Genomic DNA, 15,630 nt, shown 5'->3' with positions numbered 1-15,630 from the left:
CTTTTCGTACAGCTGTATTAATGCAAAGTGCACCTTATAAAATTTTCCAAATCTTTAACTGTTGGCCTATGTTTACACATGATTTTTAATGCCCATTATTTGATACTCAAAATAAAAAGGTGTTTTGGGTATCGAATAACAGCCGTTGTTTACCATGCTTTGGCGGCAGTCATTGCAATAATGGCCATTGGTACATTATTTGATGATCAGGTTTCGAGACGGTTTTTAACACCAGATACACACCACCAGCTACAGATGAGCGAACTGAATCTTACGAACCTAGATTTGTTACGAAGTTTGCAAACAGTTTGTAACCAGTAAGTAATGATGGTAGCCACATATTATAATACACCTAAAAAAGGCTATGCTTACCTGTCTGTGCTCCCCCACTGTCCTTTCCAGTGTCTCTAGTCACCTCCAGCCCACTCAGTCAATCACTGGCCACAACGCTGTCCGTCTCAGTCAGTCAACATTAGGCCAGAGAGCGGAGGAGGACGACACCAGAGGAGTGCAGACAGGTAGGTATTGATGAGTGAACTTGTTAAACCACACTACAACAGTTAAACACCTCATTTTGCTCAAATTGGAACAAAAGTCAACATCAATAACACTGCTCTGCACATACCCACCAGTGGACATGTGCCAACCCACAATTTATCCAATCTGTACAACAGGACATAGCGTATTTCGCGGGTCACGCTGGACTCCCAATAAACACTTTTAGAGCTACTCTGTACCTACAATCTGTCCCCCCCAAACCACTTGTACCTTCAGGTAGCTGCTTTTAATCCAAGATCTGTCCTGGGGTCCGTTCGGCAGGTGATGCAGTTATTGTGCTAAAAATTTACTTTTAACCCTACAGCACTGTGTCTAACGGCCGGGGCTTACATTTGTATATGCATTAGGCTGGCACAACCTCTCCTTCCCTCCTCCCCACCCTCCTCATCATTAGGAATGCTCCAAGCAGATTGCTTCCTATTCCCCACCTGCATGCATAATGAACATGGGCTGGATCGTTAAGACACCTGTGCAATGCTCAAACAGCAGTAAATGTTCCTGGATCATTCCTAATGATGAGGAGGGTGGGGAGGAAGGACGGAGAGGCGGTGCCAGCCTAATGCATATACAAATGTAAGCCCCGGCCGCTAGACACAGCACTGTAGGATTAAAAGTTGTTTTTAGGACAATAACTGCATCACCTGCCGAACGGACCCCAGGACAGGTCTTGGATTAAAAGCAGATATCCAAAGAGAACAAGTGGTTTGGGGGGGGGGCAGATTGTGGGTACAGGGTCACTTTAAAGCAGATCTGTGACCAGCTGAATAGGCTGTGGCCTGTTGTAGAGATGCAATTGTTTAGCTGTTTTAGTGCAATATGTTTTGAAGTCATTTGTAAGTGGCGAGCAGTGTACAAATTCAATAAATAATTCTAGCACAAAAAGTGCCACATTTGTGCACCAGGGAATTAGCATCCATGACACACAAAAACACAAAAAAAAAATGCGACAGCTCACCGCAATGGCAAGATACAGACATGAAAATAGTTAAAAGCAGCCCCCCCAACTGCTAAAAAAAATTCCTACAAAACTATAGAGGCTCTTGGTTCCATTTGCAAACGGTGTAAACTACCCCACCATGTTACGGTGGGCTCATACCGGGGCAGTCCTACACTGTACTATGGCCTCTCCATGGCATGAAATACGCCTATGTTCTGGTCATGCAAGATCCATGGTGTTCTAGGAGAGCTGACCAAACCAGCATCCATGACCTCACCTTTTAATCGAACACCAAATGTGCCAACAGTTCTTGGGGGAAAGGATATGCATATTACCTTACCGTAAGTGCAAGGTGCTAAAGAATACCGGTTTATGCTGCAGTAAAGTGCCAAATAAGAGAACTATATAACACTGTCAGCTCTTTGGTGCCCAAAGTCCAGGTGTCAGATTCTCTTTATTAAATCCCCCTACACACACACACACACACACACACACACACACACACAAAGGTGATCCATTTACAGGAGCTATTTTAGGGAGTTTTCCATGTTAAATGAAAACTATGCACTTTTGGCAGACAGTATATAGCACATCAGCAGTTATCCCTAACCCATCCTTCATAACCTGGTTAATCTCTAGTACATTGGGATTCTAGATGAGGAACCATGGTCAAACCATTTATTTGTCTTTGATCGTTGTCTTTTAACATGTTGAAAAATTGACTGCTGACCTCGCATTGTTACATGTAATAGTGATGCGCGGACGACAGCTGATTACTGTGTAAAAAAAATATAATAAACTTTATACATAGCTCTCTAGGCTCCCGTGTGTTCTTGTGGCTCCTGCCCGCCTCCCGCAGCTGCCACTGCAGTTTCAGGGCCTGTCTCTAAAATAAAAGGCTGCTTAGCCAATCAACGGCCACAGTGCGGTCCTGTCTCAGCCTGTGATTGGCTGAGTGGCCTGTCACTTCAGAGACCGGCCCACAAGTTCCAGCAGCGGCTGCAGGAACGTGCAGAAGCCATAATACCAGGGAAAGGTATGTAAAAAGTTAATATTTTACATTTAAAGCAAGGGCTGCACAGCTACTGTACACACAGCCCTCTCTGCACTATTATGGAAAAGTGTAAAGAGCGCAGTAAGATCTAGCAGATCAGCGCTCGCTTATCCGGAATATCAGGTGTAATACGGCCCTTAGTGGTTTACTGTTATGTTTACAAACTTTGTAATGACCAGGTTTTGGAATATTGCCATATTTGCTAATAGACAATAGATCTTTATATAATATCTTTTGGATTGGATTGTAATATGCAAATTCTTTTAATAAGAAGAGTTTAAAAATAAAACACTCCAGTACACAGTGATTGCCAGCAGTTTAAACCTGCTAATATGCATCGCAGTACATTTCTATCAGTATACCCTATCAATCCCACTTTTCTCTACATCAGTACATCAGCATAGGAAAAAATCCTTTTTACCAAATGGAATACTCTAAGCTTTTTAGCTCCTTAGTGCTTTCTTACCTGGCTTTATACAGACATCTTCATAATCCAAACAGCAGTTTCCAAGTTCAAGACAGGCAGCATCACAGCGGCAGCTCCCGAACTTACGCTCAAAGCAACGATTTTTGCAGCTGTTCACTATTAATTAAATATAATACAACTGGTTAGACAACCATAGTATATGTGAGGAATAAGAAAATAAATGTAGTTTTCTTGAGGATAACCTTAGTTAAATAGCCGTTGTATCTATAGAATATATATGTATTTATTTATTTGGGCAGGATGCAGATTAAGGGGGCATTCACACATCCGTAAAAAACTGTCCGTGCACAACCTTGACCTCAGAGCGTCTGGTTTCATAATTCATCATGATGCCGGGAGCCCCAAAACTTTAAAAGTTTGTGCTACTGTACTGTCCTCCTGACCTCTCTCCAGAGAGTCAGGTACTGCTGACCATTTATAGCCAAATGTTTGTCAGGGTGCTAATAACAATATCACTGCCCTGATTGTAGCTTAGGAGGAGAAGTGGAAGTGAATCTGAAATGAAGTTTAAAGTGAATCTGTCAGCTGCAATTTGTATTACAATCTGCTGATACTGTATACTTTTACCTTCTCTGGAGCAGCTCGGCTTAAGTCCAAATATGCAGCCAAGGATAGCCGTTAATATACATACACAGATTACCTGGAAAGAAAAAGGAAAAAAAAACTTTATTTAGCAGGCAAACACTTAGGGGCACATCTATCAATGTGTGTGTTTTGTTTTTGTTTTGTTTTTTGTGCACCACTAATTTAAAATTTCCCACCGATGTTTTCATTAAGAGGCACACACCTATTGATAAATCCAGCATGGTAGAGGCTAAAAAAATCTATTATTAACTATTGATAAATTTTGCGCTTGGGGACAATGTTACACAAATCAGAATCAGCTGGAAAAGTAAACAAAAAAATATTAGTAAAAAAAGTTTTGAGGGGGGAAAAAGAAAAAAAAAAAAAAGTCACGAATGTCCTGAAGCCCACAACTAGCTGCAAACTTACAGGGTTAAAAACAAAATAAGCATGGAACAAGTGTCATTCATAATAAGAAAATAACGTGTGGATATTTCCTTCCAGAGTGGGATGATTGCAACTTCCTTGTAATGACGCAGAATTTTAAATCCCTGCTAGTCTCCGGTTTGTGGAAAACCACCAAAGCCTCATACAGCTGCCATAACAACCACAAACCTCAGCGCAGTCTTGGTTTAGGAGTGTCCTTCAACTAGGAAAAGTTTAGATTTACATTTTAAGGACAACTACTTCACAAAAGTGATTGAAATAAGAAATCAATGTAAAATTTTCAGCACCAGATCTAGAAAGGAAAGTCAGGCCACAGGGGCCCTTCTTATCTTCAGCAGCTGTATGGCCACCATCTGAGAACACAGAAAATGTCACAATACACATCACACATACTGCAGAAATTTGTTATGAAAAGAATAAATACAATCAGAGCTGTATCTGCCATGAGGGAAAATGAGTTTATAGCCTCAGTCGACAGATTTGCTTCATGGAATGGGCGTAAATCATACTATCTAGCATTTTCAGGAGCTGGGCCTGTTGTGGCTGCATCTCACATCTGCCTGCAATTAACGGAAGTGGACTTCAGTTCAATCTTGACAGGTAACCCGTAATTACCACAAAGTAGCATAATACGGTATAAAATTTCAGATGGATTTGAAGAAGCTGGAGGCTTGGGCAGATAAATAGCAAATTAAGTTCAAAGTGGATTAATGTAAGGTTTTGAACTTCGGGTGTAGAAATGATAAGCACAGTTAAGTGCTAAGTAATAGAATACTGACACTGCTTCTAAAAAGGACCTGGGGGTATTAGTGGAAAGTAAACTCAACTTTATTGATCAGTGCCAGGCAGCAGCTGCCAAGGCTAATAACATAGTTTTGCCTCTTTATAAACCACTGGTCAGACCACATATAGAATACTGTGTACAATTTTGGGCACCGGTATATAAGAAGGACACATTTGAACTTGAGTGGGTGCAGAGGAGGGCAACAAAGGTCATTAAGGGAATGGGTGGGTTACAGGACCAAGACAGGTTATATCGCTTGGGATTATTTATGCTAGAAAAAAAAAAAGACTTTATGCCTTTCTTGAAATATAATATTACAAGTTATGGACATTAGGTTTTGTGTGATAGGACTTTGATCCAGGGATTATACTGATTGCCATAGTGGAATTGGGAAGGAATTTTTTCCCCTTTAATGGGGCAATTGTCATCTGCCTCATGGGGGGGGGGGGTTCGCCTTCCCCTGGATAAACACTGTAGGGTTCCTGTAGGTTGAACTTGACTTGCTCTTGTCTTCTTTCAACCTTATTAACTATGTTACTACGTTTACCCTTTATATACTGCAATCAATAGAAATTGTAGTATGTAGAGAGTAAAGTGACAGTGGGCATACCTTTCATGGGGTCCAATTGGAACCCCTGCAACACAGTCCTATCAAAATCGCACTGGTACTGATAAAAACTATAGTTCATGGCTGCGCCACAGCACAAGCAACGCATAGTTCTCTTATACAACGTGCAACCCTGGAGCTTGGAGGTTTTGAAGTTTTCTCTCTGAATCCGGGAGATATTTCTCTCATGCTCCATTACAACAGGAGAGGCAAATGGAAGAAGCTTATTCTAAAGGGTATTAATATCAGGCATGGATTTTAGAAAAACATGGCTACTTTCCTCCAGAAACTCCCCTGTCCTGTTTGGGTGTGAATTTTGCAGCTTGGTTTTATTGATGTCACTGGACCCGAATTGTAATACCACACACAACCTGGGGACAGGGGTGGTGCTGTTTTGTATCAAAGTAGCTGAGTTTTTACTTATCCTGAATAACCCCTGTAAGAACACAGTGGTTACTTGTGCAGTGATGCTAAAGGCTCATAAAAGCTCAGTAAATATTGTTCATATAAGCTGCCAGCTGTTTCTACTGTACCTGGCTTGTTATACAAACCTTCACAGCAGTAAAGAGAGAAGTGCAGTGTAATACTAGATTTTACTGCTTTGCTGATATTATAAATGACAGATCTTCATACTGGATCCCATTCAGACCATTATGATGGTTATTTCCAGCTTGGCAATGCTCAGTATAGTGTATTATTTTGACTGATTTGTTTTCCTCGCAGCACCACATGCTGTGCTATAAAACTTTGGCTTCAGAAGAGCTTTAGCCAATCTCACTTCCCAAACCATTGCGCTATTTTAGGTCTATAGCCACAAACCCACATATTCTTCCTTTTCCTTCAGTAACTATGTTTATCTGATTTGTAACCATTCTTTCGTGAAGTAAACAAAGTAGTCGCAGTGAAGACATTTCATGGATGAGCTGGAGCAGCATTTCTCAATGTACTACACAGAAATTAAAGGGGAACTTTGGTTAAAAAAAATAAATAAATAAATAAATTCATCTGGTACCAGAAATTTTCATTCCAGTCTGACACAGTTCTCTCTGCTGCCACCTCTGTCCATGTCAGGAACTGTTTTCTTTAGGGATTTGCTACTGCTCTGGACAGTTCGACATGGACAGAGGTGGCAGCACAGAGCACTGTATCAGACTGTAGAGAATACGCCACTTACTGCAGGACATACAGTAGCTGATAAGTACTAGAAGACGTGAGTTTTTTTGCTGAAGCACCTCTTTTAACTTCTTCTGGATTTCTCATATCTTATCCAGCTTTCCCTGGATGAGATATGTACAACCTCATACCTGGTGCAGAAATGAGTCCTTGACCAGTCACTGCCTCAACTCTTAATACACTTGGGGCATATTACACAACATATAGGGGGAAATTTATCAAGGGTTTTGGGCCTATTTTTCAGTGAACAATTGGATTTTTCACCCATTTTTGGTCTAAGTTCTATTTATGAACCAGTATTCAACAGGCGAATATTTTTTAGATGCGACTTTTTTTTTTTTTTAATCTGCCTGTTTTGAGTACCCAAAAGTTTGTATAATCCGGGATTAGCGCCCAATTTATCATTTGCGACTTTTTAAAAAGTTGCACAAACAGGTGCAGGCTTACGTCTGGTCAGTACCAGGTGAATATAACTGCGCAATTTTTTTCATATTTGCGACTTTTTACTTAGATACATTTACTATGGCAGTGCTACATTTTAATGAATCAGTCACAAGCTATTGGAACTAAATACACACCAATCTCCATTAGAATAGTTGCACACATTACACTGAGCTGCAGCCTTTCCTCTTTTCAGTGAATAATGACTGGTGCAGTATATTGGTCGCTGTTTAAGGAAAAGCTTATAAGTAGTGTTGAGTGGATCTGTCAAACTGTTTGGGTTCGGCAGTGTTCTCTGAACCCAAAGACTCGGCATTTGATTCACTGCGGCTATAGAAGTTGGATGCAGCCCTAAGTAGTCCTGAAAAACATGGATACAGCCATAGGCTTCGGGATCACCATTATAAAAACATACAATCTATAGGCAGCATGTTATAGCGCATGGTGACCTACCACTGCATACAGCAGGGAGAGCCTGGGCCCCGTTCTGGTGACTATAGGAGGCCCCAGACGTCGGAACCCCCCCACCCATTACCAATGAGAGATACACAGTATCCACTATCCTCTGGAGAGGTGATGGTTCCTTTAATACTACATTAATCCAATCATGTTCATAATTAAAATTTACAAATTTAAGTCACCAATCATCATTGAAACAACTCAACTCAAGCATTAGTTAAACAACTCAACTCAAGCTCGAGGCAAATCCTTAGAGTAATGTTTGGTGGATAAAGCTTGAAGCTTTTAGATGCAAATTACAAGACTGGATCGCTGCGGTTCTTCCACATTTTCATGGAATTTAAGAAGTAGTCGTGAGGTCACATCCTGATGCTGTGTACATCATGTACCGGTGGTGTTTGCTCCATCTGCTATACCAAGACTGTGCTGCAGATTGTCTACACATCCTGTTTAATTTAATGTTGTCACAGCTGGCAGATATGTGTGCGCCCGAGGGTCCTGTCAGTGATTATCATTTTAAGGGATACATGTCTATTAGAGGTAAGCGAACCTCGAGCATGCTCGAGTCCATCCGAACCCAAACTCGGCATTTGATTAGCGGTGGCTGCTGAAGTTGGATAAAGCCCTAAGGCTATGTGGAAAACATGGATATAGTCATTGGCCGTATCCATGTTTTCCAGACAACCTTAGAGCTTTATCCAACTTCAGCAGCCACCGCTTATCAAATACCGAACGTTCGGGTTCAGGTCGACTCGAACCCGAACCCGGTTCGCTCATCTTTAATGTCTATATATTCTTGTGGTGAGCTATGCAAGTGCTATGCTGTTATAATGTTCAACTTTTAAAAGCTTATATTAGTAATAAAAGTGTGGCCTTCCACTTAAAGGGTTTTAAACTTAAACCTTCCACTTAAAAGGGACAAGTAAGAGACCACAGGGAGTCCAACCTCTGTGACCCCTGCAATCTCCAGATCAGCCCCTGGTTCCTTTACTTTGGGTGGAGCTGTGGGTGAGCGCATGATCCGCAGCTCCATTCCTTCTCTATGGAGCCGCTGGACAGAGGCGAGAATGAATGGAGCTACAGGTCATAATGATCCTGTGGATAGGAGACAAGTAAGTTTTAATTGTTAAAACAAAAGGTAATGGGTCATCAGATAATCACCCATTGTTTAAATAAAATGTTTATGTTAAATAAGTTTTTAAAGACTTTTTGGAGATTTTTTTTCACATTTTCCATTTTGCCATCTACATTATAAGATAATCTTAGGCTACATGCCGACTATGAGAAAATGCCTTCACTTAGTTTTTGACTAACCCGAACTTTTCTTAAGCCCCTAAAATAATATGATTTATATTATTTAGGGGATCAAGCAGTTGCATACAGTTCGATTTCTGTATACTAGCTTTGCATTGACTCAATCCCAGTGTATGCCAATTGCTTTCCACCCCGCCAGCTTGTTTTGTGGAAATTTACTTTTGTCAGCATGTTTTTGTTTCAATGTTGCTGTTGCTTAATGAAAACATGCTGCAATAAATAAATATGCATAAAATTAGCTGGTGGCGTAGAAAGCAATCTGCATACACCAGGATCTGTCTATTGCTTTCTATCCTGACAGCTTATTTTGTTGTCTATATTTACTTATGATAGCATGTGTCAGGACTGGCAGGCGTAGACAAGACAAGAGACAGTGGGCCCTAGATCTGAACCCACCCACTGTCACCTGCCTACTTGCCTCAGTCGGCCCTAGGCGGCCGTGGACAACCACGTTGACGTTCCCTGCGCTAAATACGTGCACACGGAACAAGACGGACAAACAACACAAAAGAATGGTCAAACAAGCCGGGTCCAAAATCCAAACAGGCAAAGCAGTACAAAATCAGCAAGCAAACGGGTAGTCAAAAAGTCAGGCAGGAGGTCAGGGATCAAGTCGAGCAAAACAGAGGGATTAGGAGTGGGGATCGCAGGAGTAGACAAGGGAAGCTGGGATCAGGGTATTAAGCTAATAACCAGCACTGGAACTCTGTCTTAGCTTCCTATTTATACTGAACCAGAGCCCAGTTCGAATCCCCCATTGGACCGGCGCTCAGATATCCAGGTTCCAGATAGGCAGAGATTCCTGTCAGTCTAAAGTCCTACTCAGCTGGAAAGATCAAGTCTCCTAGGAAATCAGATTAACTCCCGCATTGCCAGGTAGCAGAGAAGCAAGCGGGTGTGGCACACAGAAGCAAAAGCAGGTTCAGTTCACACCAGGTTTCAGCACAATCCTGACAGTACCCCCCCTCTTACGAGGGGCCTCAGGACCCTTATCCAATGGACCAGGCTTGGAAGGATTTAGTACGTGGTATCGCCGAACCAAGCGAGGAGCATGCATGTCTTTGACAGAAACCCACGTTCGTTCCTCTGGCCCAAAGCCCTTCCAGTGGACTAGATATTGCAGTGAACCTTGTACCCAACGAGAATTCAGAATCTTCTCCACCTCATACTCCAACTCACCCTGGATGATGAGTGGAGCAGGGGGAGATGACGGAGACACCGGAGGAACATACTTTTTTAGGAGAGCCTTATGAAACACATTGTGAATACGAAGTGATGCAGGCAGTTTTAATCTAAAAGTCACAGGATTAATAACTTCCACAATGGTATACGGACCGATATATTTGGGTGCTAGTTTAGCAGACTGTACTCTTAACCTTAGATTCCTGGTAGAGAGCCAGACCTTTTACCCCACTACGTATTGATGGCCAGGTATGCGTTTTTTATTAGCATGTTTTTGATATAACTCTTGGGCTTTAACCAAGCTCTGATGAGCTTGGGCCCAAACTGTGCACAGTTTCGTGAACAAGGCTTCAGCCGAAGGGTTAACTGAATCTGCGGAGTGAGTAGAAGAGTACCTAGGGTTAAAACCGTAATTGCAATAGAATGGCGACATTTTAATTGAACGTTGTTCTTGATTGTTTAAGGCAAACTCTGCCAAAGAGATAAAGTCCCTCCATTTGTCTTGGGCATCAGCCACGAAACATCTTAGAAATTGCTCTAGAGACTGGTTGATTCTCTCGGTCTGCCCATTCGTCTGCGGGTGGAAGGCTGACGAGAAGGACAAGGAGATTCCCAACCGTCCACAGAACTCTCTCCAAAATTTCGCTACAAACTGAACGCCCCGGTCAGACACAATATTTTCAGGGATACCATGAAGGCGCAAAATGTGATTAACAAACAATGTAGCTAAGGTGCGAGCATTAGGCAGTTTACACAGAGGGATGAGATGGCACATCTTAGAAAATCTATCCACAACAACCCAAATTACAGTTTTTCCCTTAGACAGCGGCAGGTCAGTGATAAAGTCCATTGAAATGTGTGTCCAAGGTCTCGTAGGCACCGGCAGAGGATGTAAGAGACCCTCAGGTGGCCTACGGGGAACCTTAGACCGAGCACAGGTCTCACAAGCGTCAACAAAAGACTTTACGTCTCGGGCCCAGGAAGGCCACCAGTAATGACGCGCGAGCAAATACTTAGTTCCTGCCACCCCCGGGTGACCAGCCAACACCGAACCATGAATCTCCTCCAAGACCCGGAGACGAAGGTTGGGGGGTACAAACAATAGAGTTTCTGGAGTATTCTGGGGTGCAAGGGACTGAGACTCTGCAATCAAAGTCACCAGGTCAGGTTGTAAGACGGCCACTACTACACCAGGGTTCAGAATAGTATCGGGCTGGTCCCTATGAGTGCTCTCGAGGTCAAAGCTGCGAGACAAAGCATCAGCTTTGACATTTTTGGAGCCAGGCCGATAGGTGATCTCGAAGTTGAAGCGAGTAAAAAACAGGGCCCATCTGGCCTGCCTTGGTGTGAGACGTTTAGCTTTATCTAAGTATACAAGATTTTTGTGATCAGTAAGCACAACCACCTTATGTTTTGCCCCCTCTAGGAAGTGTCTCCATTCGTCGAACGCCATTTTTATAGCTAGTAACTCTCTGTTCCCAATATCATAGTTACACTCTGCCTTAGAGAACTTCCTAGAGAAGAAAGCAATGGGCCGGAGGTTGGTAAGAGTAGCTGACCCTTGAGACAGGACCGCTCCTACCCCCACCTCAGATGCGTCCACCTCCACAATAAAAGGACGCTCAAAGTCCGGTTGTGCCAGTACTGGAGCCTCTGAGAAACATTGTCTTAGTTTGTTGAATGCCCTGATAGCGTCTGGGGTCCAGTTTACCAGATCTGATCCCTTCCTGGTTAAATCCGTGAGGGGTTTGGCTATAAGCGAAAACCCCTTAATGAATTTTCTATAATAATTGGCGAACCCCAAAAACCTCTGCAGAGCCTTCAGGTTATTGGGACGCTCCCAGTTTTCGATGGCTATGACCTTAAGGGGGTCCATACCAAACGAGTTTGAAGTTATTTTGTACCCCAGAAATGAGACTTCCTGTATACCAAACTGGCATTTTGACAGCTTAGCACAAAGGTTATTGGCTCTCAGAAGCTCCATGACTGTACGGACATGCAGGATGTGTGAGGACCAATTGGGAGAAAAAATTAAAATATCATCAAGATACACAACTAAAAAACGACCCAGATACTCTCGGAATACATCATTTACGAAATGCTGGAAGACTGCTGGGGCATTGCATAAGCCGAAAGGCATAACAAGGTATTCGAAATGCCCTTCAGGGGTATTGAAAGCAGTCTTCCATTCATCACCCTCCTTGATCCTTATCAAGTTGTATGCTCCCCGCAAGTCAATCTTGGAGAACCATTTAGCACCCACTATCTGGTTGAACAAGTCAGGAATTAGGGGTAGCGGGTGTTGGTTCTTAACAGTGATCTTGTTCAACTCCCGGTAGTCTATACAGGGCCGAAGCCCACCATCTTTTTTGCCCACAAAAAAGAACCCCGCCCCCAGAGGAGAGGAGGATGGGCGAATGTGGCCCTTACGGAGACTATCCTTAATATACTCCCGCATGGCCTCCCTCTCAGGACAAGACAGATTGAAGATACGACCCTTGGGATATTTGGCATCGGGAATTAAATCAATCGAACAGTCATATGGTCTGTGAGGAGGCAATCCGTCCACTGCACTTTCATCAAACACATCCACATAATCAGACAAGAACTCAGGAATATCTCCCTTCCCAGGGGAACATTCTGCAAGAGACACAGCAACGCAATGGGAGGCACACTTAGGTCCCCATCGAACAAGTTCCCTGCTGGACCAATCGAATACAGGATTATGTGCTTCCAGCCAGGGTAAACCTAAAATCACATCAGAAGAAAGATTTTGCATGAGAAGAAAATCCAGGGTTTCAACATGAACAGACCCCACCTTAACTTCAAGGCAGGGGGTAACATACTGTACATTCCCTTGAGCAAACGGGGCAGAGTCTGCTCCAGTGACATTTACTGGACACTTGAGCAGCAGGGGACATACCTCTAAACCTGACCAGAAAATGGGGTTAATAAAATTTGCAGAAGACCCAGAATCGACCTGGGCATACCCAGAAATACATCTCCCCCCCAACATCAGAGAAATAGGCAATAAGAGCTTGTTCTTTTTGGTGAAGGTTACCTGTGCGCCTGAGTGACCCCCTCGATAGTCACTCAGGCGCCTGGAGTTTTCTGGTGGTGGCACCGGCCTGGAAGGACATCCTCTTACACGATGTCCAGCCTTGCCACAGTATAGGCAGAGGTTGCTCAGAAGACGGTGAGCTCGTCTGGTCTTGGCGTCTGCTTCCATGGTTTCTCCCAGAGTGGGTATCACAGGTGGGAAAGGTTTAGGGAAGGAGGGTCTGGTATGGTCTAAAGTACCCCTTTCCTGCTGTCGGTCCCTCAATCGTCGGTCTACCCTAATGGCCAGGGTCATGCTTTCCTCAAGGGTGCCAGGCGTCGGGTAGGCCACTAACATGTCTTTAAGTCGGTCGCTCAACCCGGCCCGGAATTGGAACCGGAGGGCAGAGTCGTTCCACATGGAAGGACCGCTCCACTGCCTGAACTCCGAGCAGTAGTCCTCAACCGGTCGGTCACCTTGCCGTAGCATAGTCAGGCATCGCTCAGCATTGGCTGCACTGTCCGGGTCATCATAAAGCAGTCCCAATGCAGAGAAGAACCGGTCAACTGTCTGCAAGTCAGGGCAGTCAGGTGACAAAGAAAAAGCCCACTCCTGAGGGGGCCCCAGGAGAAGGGACATAACAATACCCACTCTCTGAGCCTCGTTACCTGAGGAGCGAGGACGCAGTCTAAAAAATAGTTTACAACCTTCCCGGAAGGCTTGAAAGCTTCTCCTGTCCCCCTGAAATTTCTCTGGGAGCTGGACGGGAGGCTCAGGAGGTACCAGGGAGGTCATGGTAATTTGTCGGGGAACCGTCTCTTGTACCTGGACCCGTTCAGCAAGCTCCTGGACTGAGGTATTGAGCTGCTGCATACGGTCCACTATCGTTGTCAGGGCGTCCATGACCCCAAGGCAATTTTTGGCTGGTTATTCTGTCAGGACTGGCAGGCGTAGACAAGACAAGAGACAGTGGGCCCTAGATCTGAACCCACCCACTGTCACCTGCCTACTTGCCTCAGTCGGCCCTAGGCGGCCGTGGACAACCACGTTGACGTTCCCTGCGCCAAATACGTGCACACGGAACAAGACGGACAAACAACACAAAAGAATGGTCAAACAAGCCGGGTCCAAAATCCAAACAGGCAAAGCAGTACAAAATCAGCAAGCAAACGGGTAGTCAAAAAGTCAGGCAGGAGGTCAGGGATCAAGTCGAGCAAAACAGAGGGATTAGGAGTGGGGATCGCAGGAGTAGACAAGGGAAGCTGGGATCAGGGTATTAAGCTAATAACCAGCACTGGAACTCTGTCTTAGCTTCCTATTTATACTGAACCAGAGCCCAGTTCGAATCCCCCATTGGACCGGCGCTCAGATATCCAGGTTCCAGATAGGCAGAGATTCCTGTCAGTCTAAAGACCTACTCAGCTGGAAAGATCAAGTCTCCTAGGAAATCAGATTAACTCCCGCATTGCCAGGTAGCAGAGAAGCAAGCGGGTGTGGCACACAGAAGCAAAAGCAGGTTCAGTTCACACCAGGTTTCAGCACAATCCTGACAGCATGTTTTCGTTTCAATGTTGCTGTTTTTCATTTCGAGCAGCAACATTAAAATGAAAAGTAAATATACACAAAACAAGCTGGCGGGGGACGCCAAATCTCTGTAGGAGGACATCTGGGGAGTGTGGACAAATAAGTATAGGTTCTTTTCTGCTTTTTATGTGGGTTACATTGTATGGCTGCCAACCTTAACCAAATTTTACTCAAAGTTCATAATAAATCTCAACCAAATTTTACTCAAAGTTCATAATAAATCTCAACCTTTGATGTTCAGTTCACTCATCTGTACCTAAAACTGAAACTTGCCATTTTTCTAAGCCTAAGACTAAGCTGTGACTTCCACCAAATGTCTTTATCATCACTAACAGAACTACAGTTGAAGATGATTCCAGTATATAAGACACCATTCACAATAGCTAAAGCTCAGATTTCAGCCTCCCCTTCCCTAAGGAACGACCTCTGCACAGACCACACAGCATGCCTAGAAAGCACTTCCACTATAAGGATATGTTCACACACAGTATTTTTGCTTAGTATTTTGATCCTCATATTGCAACCAAAACCAGGAGTGGATTAGAAACACAGAAAGGCTATGTTCACACACTGTTGAAATTTAGTGGATAGCCGTCATTTAATGGCAAATAATTGGTGTTATTTTAAAACATCGGCCGTTGTTATGAAATAACGCCAATTATTTGTCATAAAATGACGGCCATCCAATAAACTTCAACAGTGGTTGAACAGTGGTTTTGGTTGTAATATGAGGAGCAAAATACTGAGCAAAAATACTGTGTGTGAACCTTGCCTAATTGTATATAACAAGATCTACTCCAGACCATTGTGTCTATGCTAATGAAGCTTGCTGCTGTAAATGCTGGCAAGATGGCTGCCGCTATAGAAAATGAATGGATCAGAAAGAAGAAAAAAAAATTATATATATATATATATATATATATATATATATATATATATATATATATATATATATATATATATGTGTGTGTGTGTGTGTGTGTTTAAGTTAAGAGTCTG

General features: G+C 43.4%; 1 protein-coding gene across 1 annotated transcript in view; it reads right to left on the bottom strand.

Moving 5' to 3' along the window:
* The window catches only part of ENPP1 (ectonucleotide pyrophosphatase/phosphodiesterase 1), a 70,031-nt gene that overhangs the window by 48,227 nt on the left and 6,174 nt on the right, over positions 1 to 15,630 (bottom strand). Inside the window, exons 2-3 of the mRNA XM_069974971.1 lie at positions 3,604 to 3,676; positions 3,016 to 3,132 (exon numbers count right to left, since the gene is read on the bottom strand). Coding sequence (XP_069831072.1) covers positions 3,016 to 3,132; positions 3,604 to 3,676 — 190 coding nt within the window. The remainder of the gene's footprint in view (positions 1 to 3,015; positions 3,133 to 3,603; positions 3,677 to 15,630) is intronic.

The sequence above is a fragment of the Dendropsophus ebraccatus genome, chromosome 6 (assembly GCF_027789765.1).
Source record: "Dendropsophus ebraccatus isolate aDenEbr1 chromosome 6, aDenEbr1.pat, whole genome shotgun sequence".
NCBI classification, from domain to species: Eukaryota; Metazoa; Chordata; class Amphibia; order Anura; family Hylidae; genus Dendropsophus; species Dendropsophus ebraccatus.
The sequence above is the reverse complement of the archived record's forward strand: the minus strand, read 5'-3'. Positions and strand labels throughout refer to the sequence as shown.